The following is a 19,332-nucleotide window of genomic DNA, read 5'->3' as shown; positions in this document are numbered from 1 at the left end:
ATTCAGACACCCATTGACTTTCATGCATTTGGACCAAATAGTCATGCATATAAGAATTGTCGCCCATTGACTTCAATGCGTTTTGCAAATTTTTCGCCCCTCACTAGTGTGGATAAGTTTGTTCTGCAAGATTGATCTTTACTCAGTACTGTTTATAACCTGGCACACAATTGGTCACCCTGGACAAAAATTTAGCCTGTTTTAATATAGTAACACCTTGTGACTTTTAAGAATCTATAATTTCCCATTATCCTTAACCTACTAATTTTAGAGTCCCTCTGCTCTCTGCTCTCTGCACCTAGCACAGCCAGACCCCTGATGAACATGATTTTAGAATAAGCTCTAAGGGTCCCCATAGTGTTTTGCAGACCCTGGCCCTCTGGAAATGACCCCTAAGGTTTTTCAAAAGGAGTAGGTAAGTTATTCCCGAAACAGTAGATTCAGAAAGAATAATATTGTACCTTCAGCTCAGAGAGTTGCTCTACACTGTAGTTACAAATTTGCACCAGTGCCTTAAAGGAGAAGCAAAGGCGTGGTTCACTTGGGGGTGCCAAATGTTAGGCACCCCCAATTGTATTGATTTACCTGAAACCCTGGCTGAGCATCATGGAGCGATCCTCTTCTGGCTTCTTCAAATTTCCCGGGGCAGACGCATTTTTAGTTAAAGTTCGGCTTTCCGTTTCTACTGTGCATGCGCAGCCGTGCAAAGAAAATGGAAGGCGGAACAGAAGCTCTCCGCGGTGCTCACTGGTATTACCCGGGGTTTCAGGTAAGTCAATACAATCACTTGGGGGTGCCTAACATTTGGCACCCCCAAGTGAAGGATGTCTTTCCTTCTCTTTTAAGCCAATCAGCTCTTTGCCTTTATTCTGCGTTTAAAGATAATTGCTGATTGGTTGTTTTAGGCAACTGCACTTTAGAAACAATGTTAGAAAAAGAGCCTTACTGTGTTCATACAGATACACATATTTATGGCAATCAGAGTACAGATCACAACAGTAACTGTAATTTGGTGCAGTTGTAGGATTTTGATTGTTATCCATGATTTATTTGTCTTTCAGATTTAGTTAATTTAATAGTAATTTAATAATAATTTAATAGACTTCAGCTAAGGAATAAAGAATATCAACTCTAAAAAGCCTGTAACATTTTTTTATTTGAAGTAAAATTACACAGACCGCATCTTTTTTAAAGTTAATAAACATTCTAATGAGAGACTGCCTAAATTTGTCTCTATTTGCTTCGGTATCAACACATAAACCTGCCCCATTTGGATCCTTAATGTATTTATTCCTGTGCAGAAACAGCATTAATCCCTGGTTTTCAGATAGAGAAATGTGAAAAAAGACTTTTCTTCATGGAGCATCTGGCTGTTTGGCAGAGCAGGCAGTTGCGTTGGTAGCTTTTGGATGTGCTCCCGGCTCTGTTGCTCTGTGCAGTTTGTAAGGACTGTCTGGTCTGCTTGGATACTGTTTTCACTTAACACCTTCACCCCCGACATCCACATTTATAGTAATGTTTGCACAGGATGCAATGAGTTTGGGCAACGTGTCATATATAGAGATATCACATTCGACATACGACTGAGACAGAAGTACAATAATATATTATACCATATGGCCTGCCTGATAGGAGACAGGTTTCCACTGGCAGGTTTTCTTACAGGGAACAAGGTGTAAAGCCTTGACTATGAGTTTATTAAACAGAGGAGAGAATAGATGTGGAAATGTCACCCATATTTAACACTTATTTCTTGTCTCTCACACTGTATATACAGTGGGGCTGATTTATCAAAAATCGAGTTGGTAGTTTTTTTTCTCGATTCAAGGAAAACGCAGAGAGAAATAAGGAAGACTAAGAAAAAAAAATAGGAATATATTGTCAGGTTTTTTTTCTTAATCTAATCTGGCATTCGAGAAAAAAAATTGCAAGTTTTGTCGCTGTTTTTTTTTTCACAATCTCAATTTTTGATAAATCATCCCGATGTGTATTATGCAGTGTTCAATCGATTGTTATGGAAGGGACAACGATACAGAAAACGATCTTTCCATATCATACCTCATTTTGGAAATAAAAAGAGGGACAAAGAGAGAGAAATTTTTTGACCATGCCAATTTTTTGTGGGCACACCCCCTAATAACCATGTTCGTTTTACAAAATTTGGCAGTTTATGAAAGTTTGAACACATTTCTGTGTTTTTTTTCCCAGTTATTACAGTTTTGCTAATTTAGGTTGGGACAGTTGGGAGATAAGCCATATGTATTGTGCCACTAACAATAGATTGTAAACTGTAGCTTTCTATTTAGTATAGTCTCTATATTCAGGTTTCCTACAAACATAACTAAATCCAAGATATGTCCTTGTAGATTGGATTATATAATTGAAATGAAGGTTCAAGGACACAGTTCTCTCAGAACAGTGTTGCTTCCCTACGTCCTGCTTGTGTGGGGTTTTTCCCTTTGGCTTCTTTTTGAAGTACTTTGTTTGCTTGTGTTTAGTATCCTTGTCTCCGTCGAATTCTTTGATATAACTCTTCAGAGAGTCTTTCTCCATTGCAATAAATAATGCAATACTCGTGTCTATAAGAAAGTACTTCAAAATTCTGTAGCTGTCTTATTAAAACTTGCTGTGCCACATCTCTTGGAAAAAGGGTTTACTATTGAAGTTCTAAAATATCAACACACTGCTAAGAATAAAATGGGTGAATACAACCATACAGCTAATTTGTTTGCTTTCAAGGTGCCAGAAGGCTACTAACATAATGAAGATTGCAGGTATGGGATCCTTTATCTGGAAACCTGTTATCCAGAACGCTCCAAATTACAGAAAGGCCAAAAAGAAAATAATTAGTAAAGTAAATAGTACCTTGTACTTGATCTGAGATGCGTGAGTCAATATTGGTGGTAAAATTATCCTATTGGGTTTATTTAATGTGTAAATGATTTTTAGCAGACTTAAAGTATGGAGATACAAATCCCTTATATGGACAACCCCAGGTCCCAGTCATTCTAGATAATAGATCACATACCTGTACAGATTAGTAAAACAGGTTATTAGTTACTTTTGCTTGCACCTAGACAAAGCCTGCTTGGACTATTTTCATAATGCTCCTCTTGAAAGCAAGCTGAAGTGTGCACCATTTTTTGTGAGGTTCCCCCCTCTCAAGTGAGCTCTAAAGACATACGTAAGGGAGTCTATGAGTAAATAGTCTGCTGCTTCTTAATGGTGTCACACTCTGTTCTGTTATTTATTTTTTCCCTCTAAATATGGTATTTATGAACTATGTGATACTCAGGAATTCTGTTCTTTACCTTGGGTGCTTATTTATCTATACTGATTTATAGAGGGGTTGATTCCAATAAACAATAATGTACAACCTACAAGTATCAAGAAGCAATAAAGCATGCAATGGTTGACATTTTCAAATTTAGGTACGGGCAAGCAAAAGTCCAGCGCAAGGTACACAGAGGGTTAGAAGTCTAGAGTCTAAGAGAAGGTCGGTACCAAAGTAAGGACTCTTCCTGCTCTCCCTTGTTTTCAGTTTTAATGCATTCCACCGCAGGGGAGCTCAGGACAAAATACATTCTTTGATTTCTTCCGGGGGCCGGGTAGGGCCAGCAGCGTTGGACTGGGGGGCCCAGGGCCCAATGGCTCTGCAGCCTCAAGAGCCCCCACACCATCTCCTTGGCCCCCAGCCACAAAGTCCCCTCTGGCCCACAGCCACAACCCCCCCCCCACCCCATCACAGCCAAACTCTCCTCTGGCCCCACACTACATGTACCTTTTCTGTTTGTCTACAGTGAGGGCCGGAGAAGGAGGTCAGGGCAGTGACCGGGGTCAGGGAGGGAGGTAAGCAGAGCGGCAGTGCAGGGAGCGGGTCTGGGCCGGCGGGGCCCAAAAGAGCCGGGGGCCCACCATGGTTTTCCCAGTGTTCCACCGGCCCAAGTTATTTAAAGGCAAGGAATAGGGAGGTTTTTATCCGTGAGCTTTATCTGCTGAATAATGCAGTGCGGCTGATCCCATTAAGCAAAGCTAGGGCAGGCAAGGAAAGCCAGATTGCATTGGTAGATACTTTGTATGGGAAAGCTCTATGCATGCAGCCTGCTTTTTCAGTACAGAGGTAATGACAGGAAAACTGGGTTCAAACAAAAGAACATGCTCCGCATTACAACAATTTAAACTTTGTCGTAATTGTTTATTTGCAGTGTTGTTCCCATCTCTGTACTGTTTTGTATTGTAAGAAATGCACAACATTGTTTAGGCAATTAGAGCTATAAAAGTAAAAACTGTGCAGGTATGCTATACTCATTCTTTACTCATACCCGATCATTAATGGGCATTACGTTTACTGTGCTTGCATGAAATAAAATCAGTATTTTATTGCATACAAGCACAGTATTTCTTAGCTGTGTTCTTTCTGTGAAAAGAAGACAATATATTTCTGTTAGCAGCTGGAATTGAGAGAAAAATACATTTCCTGGCAATATAAGAAATATCATTGCATATTGATCTTTTTTGTTCTCTTTCACATAAAGCTGTCACGCAGCCTTTATAAGTAATGTTTAAACATTGATAGTCGTAGGTTTACAACTTGTTCAAGAATTGTACAGTATATTCTGGCTAGATATTCAGTAATATAAATGATCTTTGCACTTCATCATTGAACATTATTTTTAAAATGTATTCATAAGGCGCACAATATATTCTGCAGTAATGTATGAAGCTTCTATAATGAAAGTTCTAAACATTGAATGTAATGTTTCTTAGTATTCAAATAGGTGCTCTACTGAACTGTATGATTATCTGTTAGAAATAGTTAACCTATCCCTACAGTTTTGTACAGTGCTAGGAAATTCTCCTGAGAATATGAGCCTATAATTAAAAAAATTACAACTTTATCAAAATGGGTTTCTGTGTTTGTGTTTGGGGCAAATTCACTAACCTCTGGAAATTCGCAAGCGACGGCTTCGCTTACATTGCCACACTTCGACAGGCGAAAATTTGCCAGGACAACGCTAATTCACTAAAAGTTGCGTCCAGGGCGCCGAACGATGGCAAAGTTTCGCTAGCATTAATTCGGCAAGTAAAGTGAAGTTGCGCTAGCGTTGGCTAATTTGCGTATGGCGGGAAGTTAAATTTCAATGGACGTATATGTTGCAGCAAATACATTACACTACAAAAGCCCAGGGAACCTTAATAAAATAAAATAAAGTTATTACAATGCCCTACACATGTGCCCAGTGTATAGTTTATGTGCCATATGAAAGGAAATATAGGGGGGGGCCTGGTACCCTAAAAATTTACGATATTTTGCAGCCTGTCACCCTGAAAAATTGAAAAGTCGTCAGCGTTATTTTTTCTTTATTTTTTTAAAAGAACTGTCTACTCTATTGCACTTCGCCTGGTTTGAGGTGGCGAAGGCAAGTCTGGCGCAAGAGGTAACGTTCAGTAAAATCCGCATCTTAGTGAATTTGCGGAGTTACGCACATTTGCCTGGCGTTAGAGTGCGAAGCAGCGCTAGAGTCTATCTCCTTCGCTAGCGAAGTTACGCCAGTGCCCGTTAGTAAATTGGCGAAGTCCCGAAATGACGTCACGCTGACGAATTCTCGCCATCGTTAGTCACTTCACCCCTTAGTAAATTTGCCCCTTTATGTTTTCATAAGGTATTTGTTAATTGCTGCAGCCATATTATGTTATTCAATTTCATAGTTACCAACAGAGGCAGTGCTAACACAACTTCAGTAACTATTGACACCTTGCAGATGCTTACACCCAGTTCCTTCTTTAAACGGGTTGTTCACCCATGAGTTAACTTTTAGTATGATGTAGAGAGTGATATTCAGAGACAATTTGTAATTGATTTATTTTTTTCTTATTTCTGGTTTTTGAGTTATTTAGCTTTTTATTCAGCAGCTCTCCAGTTTGCAGTGTCAACAATCTGGTTGCTAGGGTCCAAAATATCCTAGCAACCTTGTATTGATTTGAAAGAGACTATGGAATATTAATAGAGGAGGGTCAGAACAGAAAGATAAACAATAACAATACATTTGTAGCGTTACAGAGCATTTGTTTTTAGATGGGGCAGTGATCCCGTTTTGAAAGCTGGAGTCAGGAGAAGAAGGCAAATAATTCATAAACTATGACAAATAAATAATGAGGACCAATTGAAAAGTTGCATTGAATTGGCCATTCTATAACATACTAAAAGTTAACCTGAAGGTGAGCCACCCCTTTAAAGTCAAAAGAAGGAGATAAAAAATGTAACGTGAAAAAATAGAAAATAAAAGAAATTCTATCTACCAGTTTTAACATTTGTGTTTTTATGAATGTATGATTATTTGTGAAGTTTTAAGTTATCTTATTGGAATGTGTATTCCAGAGCAGTTAATGTCCCACTGGAGAGGCAAATCAGCGTTCTTTCCTTTCCATATTTCGTAACGTCAATCCTGTTGTGAGAAATTTCAGCCATAATGCAACATTCATAATAAAGGTTATACTGAAGAGTTGTATTACTTTGTGACCTTTAAAACTTCATCTTTAATAAGAATGTGGCCTCTGCATCACTATTGTGTCCTTTATTGACGGCACACTCTAGAGTGCATGCACGGATGCTATTTACAATGATATTAAGGTAAGCAGAAGCGGCTGTTTTTGTGGTTTGTTGATAGATACTGTAGCTGTGTGTTGTGTGTTTCAGGAGCAGAGCTAAGATATCAGCTATTGCTGGGGGTGTTATCAAATGGATCTATAAGATAATCTGTGTCAGGAAGTACAGAAGCCCTGCTGTAGCTGAGAAGATATAATTATTTGTGTGGTTTAGGCGGAAGAATGAGGATTTGATTAACGTGATTACACTGTTAAAGTTGTTGTTGCAATGAGTACTAACTGCATTTAAATATGGTGATATGTACATGTAGTTATATTATAAAAAACAGAAATAACTGGCTCTAGTGGAGAGGGTAAAGGGTTTGTTCATACAGAGGCTTCCCAGTAGAGTTGCAATAAAGATATTTCTTAATTAAAACAATAATCTGTTCATATAACTAATGTTGAAAAAAGGAGGTATGCTGTCCAGTTAAATTGACCCCCCCCCCAGTATTTACAATTGGGCACTTATTATGTCTCAATTTTCCTCTGCTGCTGTTTGACTAACTTCAACCTAAGTGGCAACATGTCAAACACCTAGGGGCAGATTTATTAAGGTACAAATTTGAATTTGAATTTTCGAGTTGGATTTTTGGTCAAAATTAGAATCATCCAAACTCAAATTCGAATTTGAGATTTATCATACCTGGACCCTGGGAACAACTCGAGTTTGACAACTAGCCACCTAAAACCTGCTGAGTTCATGTAGAAGTCAATGGGAGAGGTCCAGTGACCCATTTAGAGATGTTAATAGACATTCTAATCAATTCGAGTTTAGTTGAATTTAATTTGAATTCGAATCGAGTTTTCGGGTCTGTTATTTTCGTTTGAGTTTTAGATATTCAAGTTTTTTCTTAAATAAGATACTATTTGATTTTCAAGGACATTGGATTTAATTCAAATTAAAAAAAACTCTAACATTCGACCTTTAATAAATCTGCCCCTTAATTACATGGTCGTAATTAGTCCTGCATATATGGTACCACAAAAGGTACACCAGGATATAAAACAGGACAAATGAATCAACCAAATAAAACTAATGGTACTTACTGTATCTGTATATTAGATGGGAAATAATGGTCCTGGGAGAAACAAATAGTATCTGTCCAAAACCATTTGTTTTTTGTGTCATTATTGTATTTATTTGTGCTGTATTTTTTATATCTATGGACATGTAACATTTTTTAAAAATAATGTTCCATCTCTAAAATGCCTTGAACATTAAACTGTGTTTTCCTTCAAACAAATGTAAAACAAATGTTCTTTTAAACATTATAGACTTGGCTCCAGGCTAATTGTGTGCTGAAATCACCAGGGACTAAGCCTAATAAAAACCATGGGTGGTTATACCATAAAAGTAACACACTCCTTTGTTTATTTGCTCCTGGATATTTTAGAGATCCACCCAGCATCTAATTTGAAATTTTCTTTAAAAAAAATGTTATTCCGATGTTTAAAGTTTCTACAGAGGGACTAAAACATGTTTTGCTCCTGTCATATGTATGATAAAGTTTTATTTAAGGATTTAAATTAAATTTAATGCTCATTTTCCTCAGGAAATTTCAATCCATCTGGATTCCTCAGTTTGATCTTTCAGTAACCTATGTACCATCCATAAATAAACAGAACTTAAAATTTATTTTGTGAACTATGTGATAATACATTCTTTTTTTTACCATTTTGAGTGTCCTGCTTCTCCTTAAATATTGATTGGTTTTGGGGTGATTATAACTAACCCCCTACAGTGGGCACCACATATAGTTATAGGACCTTTTATCCATAATGCTTGGGACCTGGGGTTTTTGGATAACAAATCTTTCTGTAATTTGGATCTTCATACCTTAAAGGAGAACTAACCCCTCCTACCATAAGCCCCTCTAAGCTTCCAGGCATTCCCACCCTCCCCGCGATGTGCTTTAGTGTTTAAAAAAGTCCTTTAAAAAACCCTTAAATCCAGAGAAGCGCAGTGGATTTTCGTGTAGTCTTCAGGTCTCAACGCCAATTTGCACATGCACAGTTGAAGCCGATTCCTGACTTGGCCCAGCTGCGCATGCGCCGGCAGACTTTTGTGAAGAGACCGGAAGACTACATTAAGATCTGAAGATGGTGACCGGGAGCTCCGCTGTGCTTCTCTGCATTTAATGGTGGGAATTTTTAAAAGGTTTTTTTTTTTACACTAAAGCACATTGCGGGAGGGAGAGGGGAGCAATGACTGGAAGCTTAGGGGCTTATTGTGGGGGGGGGGGGTTAGTTCTCTTTTAAGACTACTAGAAAATCATATAAACATTAAATAATCCCAAGAGTTTGGTTTTACTTCCAATAAGGCTTAATTATATTTTAGATTGGATCAGCTATAAAGTACTGTTTTATTATTGCAGAGAAAAAAGAATTTTTTTTTTGAGTTTTTGGATAAAATGGAATCTGTGGTAGACGGCCTTTCTGTAATTCAGAGCTTTCTAGATAACGGGTTCCATACCTGTAATAGAAATATTGTAAAAAAAAAATCAACTATTAATATGTACAGGCTTGGGACCTGTTATCCAGAATGCTCGGGACCTGGGGTTTTCCAGATAACAGATCTTTCCGTAATTTGGGTCTTTGTGCCTTAAATCTACTAGAAATTCATATAAACCCAATAGGCTGGTTTTGCTTCCAATAAGGATTAATTATATCTTAGTTTGGATCAAGTACAAGCTACTGTTTTATTATTACAGTGAAAAAGGAAATAATTTTAAAAAATTTGGATTATTTGGATAAAATGGAGTCTATGGGAGACAGCCATTCCGTAATTCGGAGCTTTCTGGATATCTGGTACCATACCTGTATACATTAATGAAAAAATGTCAGTGGTTGGAAACAATGCATCACAAGTAAGCTCTCCTCCAAGTCTGTTAATCAGCTGGCTTTTGCTACATTGTTTTGCAAACCGGAACCACCAGTGCAGAGCATATAATCAACCCCACATATACTACTTTCAGTAGCAGTTTGATTTACAAGAAACTTTAGACTACAGTTTATGTAATAAATATATATTGGAAAGTTGCTTCAAATTATTATTTTTTTTTTTGGTGGAGATCCCTCTGAAGTTTAAAAAAAAATAAAAAGCCCTTATATAATGCAAACATTGTACTAACCAGATGTGCCTTGTCTTCCTCACAAAATATTTTTTTTTTTTGTTTTTTAGTTCCAAACCTAAGGAATATTGATGGGGAAAACCTACCAGTAGTAAAGTCTGTGGTAGACAATGAAGAACTTGCAAACTCATATGAACGAAAGCTCATTGAGGTAAGAATATAGACCCTTCCAATAAGACATCTGTCATCAGTCATGACAATGACAGTTTTAGATGTCCATACAAATTGACAGGTACTGTCATTTATCCGGAGTAAACAGAAATTGTATTTTTATCCCCAATTCGTAGGAAAAGCTCAGGTGCAGTGAGGTACAAACCATGGAGCAGCGCTTTTGCAGATGGATTAGAGAACCACATCTGGAGGTTTTAATATCGCAGCAGGTGGCAGCAATCCTAGCACTTGGCAGGGCCAGGGCCGGATTTACACAGAGGGCGCCCCTAGGCCCACCCCCGTCCCTCCCTTGAACTGCTGTTTATAGGTAGGGTCTTAGGAATATTAAGTACTTCTCTGCAGGTTGGATATGATCCAAGCGGGTGAAGGGATAAACTAAGGGGGGATAGGTAGAGTCAGGTGATTGCAAAATTGAGTATAAAAAGACATGAAGCAAGCCTGTCCTATACCCTTTTTGTATATATTTGAATACTGTACCTTTTTTATACATACATATTCGTTGTAAGGAAAGTTGTTAAAAAAAACAACCACTGATGTTTCTGTAAATAAAAGTAAGTGTTTATTATCTGGGGTTTTGCAAGACACAGTTGTTAAAATATGCAGCCGTAAATAATTCAACAAGCATTTTTGAAAAAAAAAAAAAAAATGAAATACTTTCTCAGAACAACTTTTGGTCAAGTTATTGCTAAAGCACTTAATTCATATCATATATTTCCATGGGTTAAAAGCAAATTTTTGTAGTAAAGTACTAGAGAACATTTGATATTCTTGTGCTAATAATGACATAATGACAGATGAAGCATTATGGCCAACAGGCATTAAACCGCTAATTTTGATTTGCTGTACATGACAGTTTCTTGGTTCTTAGTTTGACAGTAGAGGGTGAATAACTGTAAAATAACAGCTCCTTTTTATTTATTTATTTTGGTAATTTGAAAGAAGCAATGTCAGTTTAGTGGGGCAAAGGTTTGGATCATCTAAGGCAACGTCCAGATTAATACTGATATCCCTGGCATTCCTTCCTCTGTTGCAGGCATGTCTCCAAGCATAGTCTGTGTTCTCATAAATGCTGCATTCTCGATTATGTATTTTATTGCCTGTAATCTCCTTAATGTTTAGTTGCTTTCTCTTGTTGGCTAAACACATTGGGGCAGATTTACTAAGTTCGAGTGAATAGTTTGAATCAAAAAATATTCGAATTTTGAAGTAATTTTAGGGTACTTCGACCATCGAATTGGTCAAATTCGACCGAATTCAATCTAAAGTACTGTCTCTTTAAAAAAAACTTGACTTCATACTTCGCCAAATTAAAGCTACCGAAGTCTAATGTTAGCCTATGGGGACCTTCCACAGCACTTTTCTAATTTTTTTTGGTTGTTTAAAAATTCTTTGATCGATCGCTTAAAATCGTTCGAAACGTTCGATTATTCGATCAAACCTTTTGCGCTAAAATCCTTCGAATTCTATATTCGAATTTGAAGGATTTTACTTCGAGGGTCGAATTCAAGGGTTTTTTAACACTCGAAATTCGACCCTTGATAAGTCTGCCTCATTGTGTCTTTTCTTTATAGATTCCTTGTATTTTTGACATTTGACATTTTTGCATGTACTTAGGCAGTAGCTTCCAGTGGTAGAGTATGATTTCAAAATAATTTGTAAAATAGAAAATAAAATTCAAATACAGGTATGGTATCTGTTATCCAGAAACCTGTTATCCAGAAAGCTCGGAATTACAGAAAGGCCGTCTCCCATAGACTCCATTTTATCCAAGTTATCTATATTGTTTTCTTTGTCTCTGTGATAATAAAACAGTAACTTGTACTTGATCCAAGCTAAGATATAATGAATCCTTATTAGAAGCAGAACCAGCTTATTGGGGTTATTTATTGTTTGATTTTCTAGTAAACTTAAGGTATGAAGATCCAAATTACGAAAAAGTTCCATTATCTGGAATACCCCAGGTCCCCAGCATTCTGGTAACAGGTCCCATACCTGTATTACTTATCCCTTGCCTGTTAGCTATATAATGAAAGCTTTTGAGCAAATGGTTTGCTATTAAAGGAGAAGAAAACCCAAAAGTTAAAAAAAAAACCCTACCCTACATAAACCCCCCCCCTCCTTCCCCAGCCTAAGTGTTACCCCGGGCAAATGCCCCTAACTTTTTACTTAACCCTCGGTGCAGATTCAGGCATCGGAGTTCACAGAGCCATCTTTAGCCGATTCGGTAATCTTCGGAATGAGACCGTCTCTTCAGCAATTTTCATGAGTTTCGGCAATGCGCAGTTGTCACGAAACAGAAAATTGCTCCAACTGCGCATGCTCCGCCGGTTTCATTCCAAAGATTTACGAAGAGAAGAAGATGGCGCCTATGAACTCTGCTAGACAGAATCTGCACCGAGGGGTAAGTAAAGACTTAGGTTGGGAGGTAGGGTAGGGGGGTAGGGTTTTTTTAACTTTTGGGTTTGATTCTCCTTTAGGATGTGGAGATGCAGTAAGACAGACAAAATCATTGGAAGAAATGAAATATCACCACTCAGATTCCCACAACTAGACCTTTCATTATATGGTCAATAATTTTTACAACTTTGTTCATTGTTTTGAAACCATTGTGTTCCTTAGCATCTCCAGTGTGGTTGTATCTGTGTTCTTCAGCCAGTGTGACACTATAAGCTGATTTTCCATCTCCATCTTTTCATTTGTGACTTTGTTGTGCCTTCTTCTGTTTATATTCCCTACTGAATAAGAGTATCAACATGCTATGTTACTACCTTCACTGTGGTTTATAGTAGTCCCACCATTGCTTAGGTTGTGTTAAACACCTCTAAACTACTATTTCAATGTCAGTTAAAAGGGACATCCTAATCCACTTTAGAAAAAAAGGTCATCAACTGAATACTAAGGTTAACAAGGTTATTTAAATTGTGCATATTAAAGGGCACCTGTTGCCCTAAAATATTTTCCCCACTAATGCTACAGGCTAATAGAGCCTGCACTCTGGTTGGGGGTTACAGTATTGTTTTTTTAAAAAAAAGAATTGGCCCTGCCAGCGCTAGGACACTCATGCGGGGAGGGAGCGCTTGGTGTTATCCCCAACCTGGGTGGGGGTGTGGGAAATATTTTATCATAACTGGTGCCTTTTAAGGGGCAGTTTTATCAAAATGTGAGATTAGAGCCCACCACAAAAGAGCTTCCCACTTTCTATTCATTCCTATGGGATTTTTAGAATCGTATTTATGAATTGGTGACCTGTAACTTTCACCCATTGATAAATACAGTTCTAAAAAAGCCATAGAATTGAATAATAAGTGGGTGAGTTTTTGTGCACTGAGCTCAAATCTCACATTTTGATAAATCTGCCCCAATTATTCCCAGTTGCTACTGTGCAAAGATGTTCTGAGAAGGATGAGTAACTCCTGAGCTATTATATCTCTGCTGATTTAAACAAGTGGCCAGCCACTATAACTTTTGGAAAAAGCTTTCACAGAAATGTTTGTCCACTGTCAGCAAAGATTCTTAGAACATATTTTCAGACGCAAGATGATATTTCCACTTTTGAATATGGATAACTGCATATGTAGTCTTTTGGCAGACATGTTAAATTAAAAACATTTTACTAATTACTTATTATGCTCTAGTCCAAGGGGGTTATTTACTAAGCTCAGAATACCCAAAATTCCCCCGAAATCCGAAAAATTTGTGATTTTTCTGTTATAATATGCTTTTTAAAAAAATCACACATTTTTCAGAATTTATTAAACCCTGAGGGCTAAAAAGCCCAAATATAAAAACACGGCATCTCAAACCTGTCGAGGTTGCATAAAAGTCAATGGGAACAGTCCCGTAGATTTTTGGTTGAGTCGGGGGTTTCGGGCAATTTCACAATGTTTTCTGAGCTTTTGGGTGAAAAATCCGAAAAATTCGGAGTTTTTGGGGAAAATTCACGAAAAAATCATGAAAATCAGAGCTTTTCCCTCAAAGGTAATTTTCAAAAAAAAATGTAATAATAAATAAGCATTAAAAACCAGAGTGGCTTAGATTGAGTTTGTAGCAGCCGATATTGAGATAAATTCGGACCTTGATAAATAACCCCCAAATGTTATTGGATTTTAAACCTTAACACTGTCCAACTTTAAGTATAGGCTGTGGTAACGAAGTGACATGCCATCGGCAATGATAGTTACAATCATCTTTTAAATGAGGTCTCCTAACTTTAACCTGGTTCCTTACAGCAATTCAAATCCTTTACAGCAATTGTATTATCACAATGCTGCATGGTGGATTGCCGTACAGCATGTCCAAATATTCACTTGAATAGCAGAGGGTGTGATAGTTATCCTTTTTAGGTAAAGTGGTCAGCATTTGAGCAAATATCTAAAACATACTAAACAGTATATTGTATGAAAGTTCTTTTATATCTGTGTTTGTGCCTGTTGTCAATGTAAAATGCTGTCTGTAGCAGGCAGAGTGGTTGACACGGACACTCCAATATGCCCTCAAGCCAGATTTCCAAACAGGAGATTTTATGGAATTCCTATGAAATGCAGCTCAGTGACCTGAAAGTTATGTTGATCTTGACATCTGTCTGAATTTGTTTGTGACCCCACTTTGTTTGTGCCAGAAGTTACTCACAAGGTAAAAAACATTCTGATACCTAATAAGCCTTTAGTGAAGATGAACGCTCATTTAAAATAAGATAGATGATTCATAATGTTTATAGAGTCCTGCACTTTACATACCAATTTCTGTTGTTGGCTGTGTTGGTGTTCACTATTGTTCACTATTGTTTTTACAATTCTATGTTTGGTGCACTTTCCTCGTGGAGGCCTTTATAATTTCTTAGGTTGAACCTTCTTTTTTATTAGTATTTATACAAATATATTTTTTCCTCTGTCCAATATAGGTTATCTTTTGATCTGTAATGAAGACAAACTGAGGTTTCTGTGGGATTTAGTTATTTTATATTCTATGAAGACACTGTTTTTACTGGTTTAGAAATACTTAGAATGAACATCTGTAATCTTTCCGCAACCGTATAACAGAGAACATTTGATTAGGAATTTTTAATAAAGGAGAGCTATAAAATGACATCTTGGGCTAACTGTTCTGGTGGTAATTTGAGAAGCAATTTGGCCCCCTTAATTTGCAGGAAATTGCCTAATTATGATTAAATGCTGCCAGTTCTTTTTATTTGCGGAGCTCCTATTTTTAGTTCATTAAGTGTTTTAGATTAACACTCGTTCCTACCTAGTTGAAACTAATGATAGTGAATCTTAAAGACAAGCATTGCGATAGCGGCTACATTTTACAGCAATAATATAGATGTACAACACATCATTTTGAAGCCTTTTAAAACGAAGTGTAAAATTATCACTCCACCAGCAACTGTGCCGAGCTTGTGACATTTCTTCTTCATCTTCTACAATGATCTTTAACTCTTTGGCCACTGGGAAGGAAATGTGTATTATTTTTTTTTCTCCATGAATAAATACTACTAATTAATATGATAATGTTTTAAGAGTTTCAACGCCAGTCCGTCTAAAATCCAAAATAGGATTTCTTAAAATAGAATTCTTCATAGAAGACCCTTATAGTGTGTGCAGCAATCTACAAATATTGGTGGGAATTATATGAGAGAAACTATTACGTATTTTTTTTTTTTTTAAAGATTATATTTTTATTTTTATTATCAATCTTGTATCCCTCCAGTTGTTATGAATCAGGACTTCCATTGTCCAATTACGGCCTTTGGCTATTGGGGATGATAGGATTTAAAAAAGCTGAAGAATGTCAAACCTAGCTTGACATCCTGAGTTACATTATTCCATGTTATAAAATTTCCAATCTATCAAATGTTTGGTATCTATGTGAGTGGTAGTGCTGTAGCCCAGCCCTCAGCAACCTTATACGGCTACCCCATCCTCAAGGAATAGCCTTTTTTTAAAATATACATTGAAAACAATTTAGCATCATTTTACTTCAAGCTCAAACAAAATTGGTATTTGTATAATTATTCTAATAACTGACTCATATAATTATGGCATTATATCAGGTGTTTATTAATTCTATTAGTGCTAAAACATGGAAATTTTGGGATATGCATGAATATTTCTTTGGTATTTTAAAAGGATTTTACAGATTATGAATGTAAGAGCAGTTACTATTCTGCTAAAGTTAGACTTGAAGAAGAAATATATTCACATTTAATGATGTTAATTAAAAAAAAGTCTTTAGAGAGAAGTCTTGAGAGATACTGCAGTAGAGATTGAAATAAAGGTCCTTAAGTGGTGTGCACTCTACATCCAATGTGAATTTGGCAGCCATACCCAAAGTAATATGTGCCTGGTGGTTCAGCTTTATTTTTCCCCAGAGGAACATTCTCTGGTTCTAATGAAATGACATTTCTTCAGTGACCTAGTTCCTCTGTCTCCTGGATTAAGTAAACTGCCACATTAAGTAAATGTGGCAACTGTGAAACTGATATAGGATATTCCTAAGAAAACATCTGTAAGCTTATACAAGGGCACAGCGTATGCCCTTTAGACTGTTATAAACAAGTAGCAATACTTTGCAGATATCGTTTTCACAAAAACTTGGTAGCTCAGATTTTGTTGGTAAAGGATAAGGAGAGCAAGAACATGAAAAACTGCTCTGCACCTTACCAGTGGTGGTGCTATAAACTTTGCTGCTTTACCCAGACGCAAAAGGTTTATGGAGCACAGTGGGCCAGAATGGGGCAGAGGTTATTTATTTTGAGAGTGGCTGAGCTTAGTGGCAAATGTGCATTTTAAGGGAATACAGGACTTTGCAAAATAAGCATTAGGATTTAACAAAAATGTTTGCTTTATTATATAAGTTGTTTATATATTTATTTGATCTTCTTGTTTCAGTTGTACTCTAGCCTCTCCTCCACTACATTGGCAACAGGTAGAGACAAATCTGATAGAGATTGTGCATGCAGTGCATTTGACTGAGGACAGCTTATGTATACACATTCAAACGTATTACCTCCCTGTCTTTACTCCCTACTACTGATCTCTGCAACAGTGCTGATCCCAGAATTTTACGCCCTTGTATCCCTTTTGCAATGTCCTCCACTCTGGTAGAACTGCAAACATGTGGACATAGGCTTTCTTAATCCCAGTATTCAGAAGGCTGGGTTCTCTTAGGCTAAAGTCTAAAAAATATGCAGGTGCTCAACACTCTTGTTCTTGATAAATGTGCAACATCAGCAGATATTTACTGGGATATATTACATCTTCCTCTTTGTCAACTTTCCAGTGGCTGGTATATTCTTCTTGTTTCCTCAATATATGTTAGAGCTTACAAGAGTTACTTCATCAGTGTTTGATTGTATTGTTTGTATATAGGATAAGCTATTCTCTTCAGTATAACCTGTGGATAGCCTTATTTTCAAAGTTTTTCTGTGCTCTAGAAGTGCAGGAAGAACTGGAAACTGCAATAAATAAGAAAAATTACTAAGAAAAAAAATGGCACTGAACCTGCACACCATTTACCAATGCGTAAATGACGGCAAAACGTTATCCAAAAATAACTTGATATTTTAAAAGCAACCACTGTTTGGGCTTCTTTAACAGTTGCTTAATTGTGAGTACACTTATAATGTGTGTTATAAAGTGAGCCCTCAAATGTACTGAATAATTGCATCTGGACTTTCCCAATTAGACCAGAGGCCAAGATTATTTTCATATTTGCTTGTGAATGTAACTTGTATGAATCTTACAAGGAACATTTGCTTTACAATTCCCTTAAATGTAAATATGTTTTAATATAGAGTATTTAATAGCAGAGAATTGCAGAAATATATACATTCAAAAACACATGCATACATGTTTTACACAGACCTCAAACTCCAGTCTCTGTTATTGGCCAGAGGAGAGAGCAACTTCTCTGGACTTACAGCCATCTTGACCAGAAAATGTCACTGGGTACACTTATAAATTACATATTATAATAATTAGGTTTTCATTAATATTTGTAATAGACTTGCCCAAACCTCCAACTGGAAACAAATCCCATCTTTCCTGCTCTATAACTGTGGTCTTGCTGTTAGTAGCATCTCGGCTGTGACAGACATGGATGAAAACATGTTGGCCTTATAGCTTGAGAATTCGTTTTTTGAGAACTTTCAATTTTATTTCCTTTTTTTTTTTACACCAAAATGTCCCAGCAGCTCAGAACTCTGAAGAATTGTACTGACCAATAGGCACGAGAGTCAATAAAGAATTTAGTGGATTTACTGAATAATTCTCATGATGGCTTGGTAAATCCATTTGACTGACACTAGTGAGGACCTTGTGGAACTTGAGAAGAACTTTAAGGGTAATACAGTCGCCAACATTCAACTGCATTATCGTTAAAATGGAGTCTATTACCCTTAAGTGTTTAAAAAGCCTGGGGTTTTTCTGAACTGAGGAAGCCGCTTGGAGGAGTGGTGAAATGTTTTCAAGAATACTAAGAAAGTCTGTTTGCTTTAGAATTCTAGTAGACGCTGTATGGCATGACCTGGAACGAATGAAAACCTTCAAATTCCAAGAGCATTTCTTTATCTAGTCTTATCTCCACTAGATACTCTACTTGGAATTACTCACTTCAGTCTCCTATTGTATGCACTGTTGTCCAGAGCTTCTGGCAGAGGAGTTCCCCTGGGAATTCTACCCTAACTAATCACCACACTAAGCTACACCCGGGCCCTAAACTAGTTACCTTACATAGAACCATAATTGGTGCTCTTAAACATCTGCATTATTAACCCTAGCCTAACTGTTTACCTTCCAGTGTTTGCCCAGCCTTAATGTGCTGCGCTGCTCAGGCACAATAAATATTATAACAAAATATTACCCCAAAACACCTTGGGAGTTCTCTGTGTATTCATGCCAATTTTTAGCACATGGGTTGTTTCTGATTAATATTGCTGCTGCTTCTCCAAATGTACACACGTAGAAAAATGTCATGGCATATTTATAAAACTGAGTAAAAAAAAAAAAAAAGCAGAGTAAAAAGTGATATAAAAATGGCATATTTATAAAGCTCTGTTGTAGTCTTTCTGCATGAATTAATGTCATGCATCACAGCAGTGGAAATTATCCATTCCAAATAGCTAATGTTAGGAATTATATCACTGAAAATTATGCCTTTATTTTATTCTCTGTAAGACTTGGCATAACCCATTAAAGTCAGCAATATAACTTCAGGTGCAGAACAATAGTGTAAAAATCAGCCATGTACAATACTGGTTTTTACATAGCTTTTCTCAGATATCACATTTTTACACTTCAAATATAACACTGCTTTTTTTTTTTTGCAATCCAAGAAATACATGGTGAAAAAAGCAGATGCACAAAATATGTGTGAATATTTTCTG

General features: G+C 36.9%; 1 protein-coding gene across 3 annotated transcripts in view; it reads left to right on the top strand.

Annotated features, from left to right (window-relative positions):
- Positions 1-19,332, top strand: part of snx29.S (sorting nexin 29 S homeolog) — a 327,158-nt gene that overhangs the window by 118,643 nt on the left and 189,183 nt on the right. For 2 of the 3 annotated variants that reach the window (XM_018239096.2, XM_041579205.1), the window contains exon 15: positions 9,830-9,930. In XM_018239096.2, coding sequence (XP_018094585.1) covers positions 9,830-9,930 — 101 coding nt within the window. Of the gene's footprint in view, positions 1-9,829; positions 9,931-10,066; positions 11,115-19,332 lie in introns of those variants that run through there. The other variant, XM_018239098.2, reaches the window with a different exon arrangement.

Source organism: Xenopus laevis, chromosome 9_10S (assembly GCF_017654675.1).
Source record: "Xenopus laevis strain J_2021 chromosome 9_10S, Xenopus_laevis_v10.1, whole genome shotgun sequence".
NCBI classification, from domain to species: Eukaryota; Metazoa; Chordata; class Amphibia; order Anura; family Pipidae; genus Xenopus; species Xenopus laevis.
Note: the sequence above shows the minus strand (reverse complement) of the source record. Positions and strands in the feature narration are given on the sequence as shown.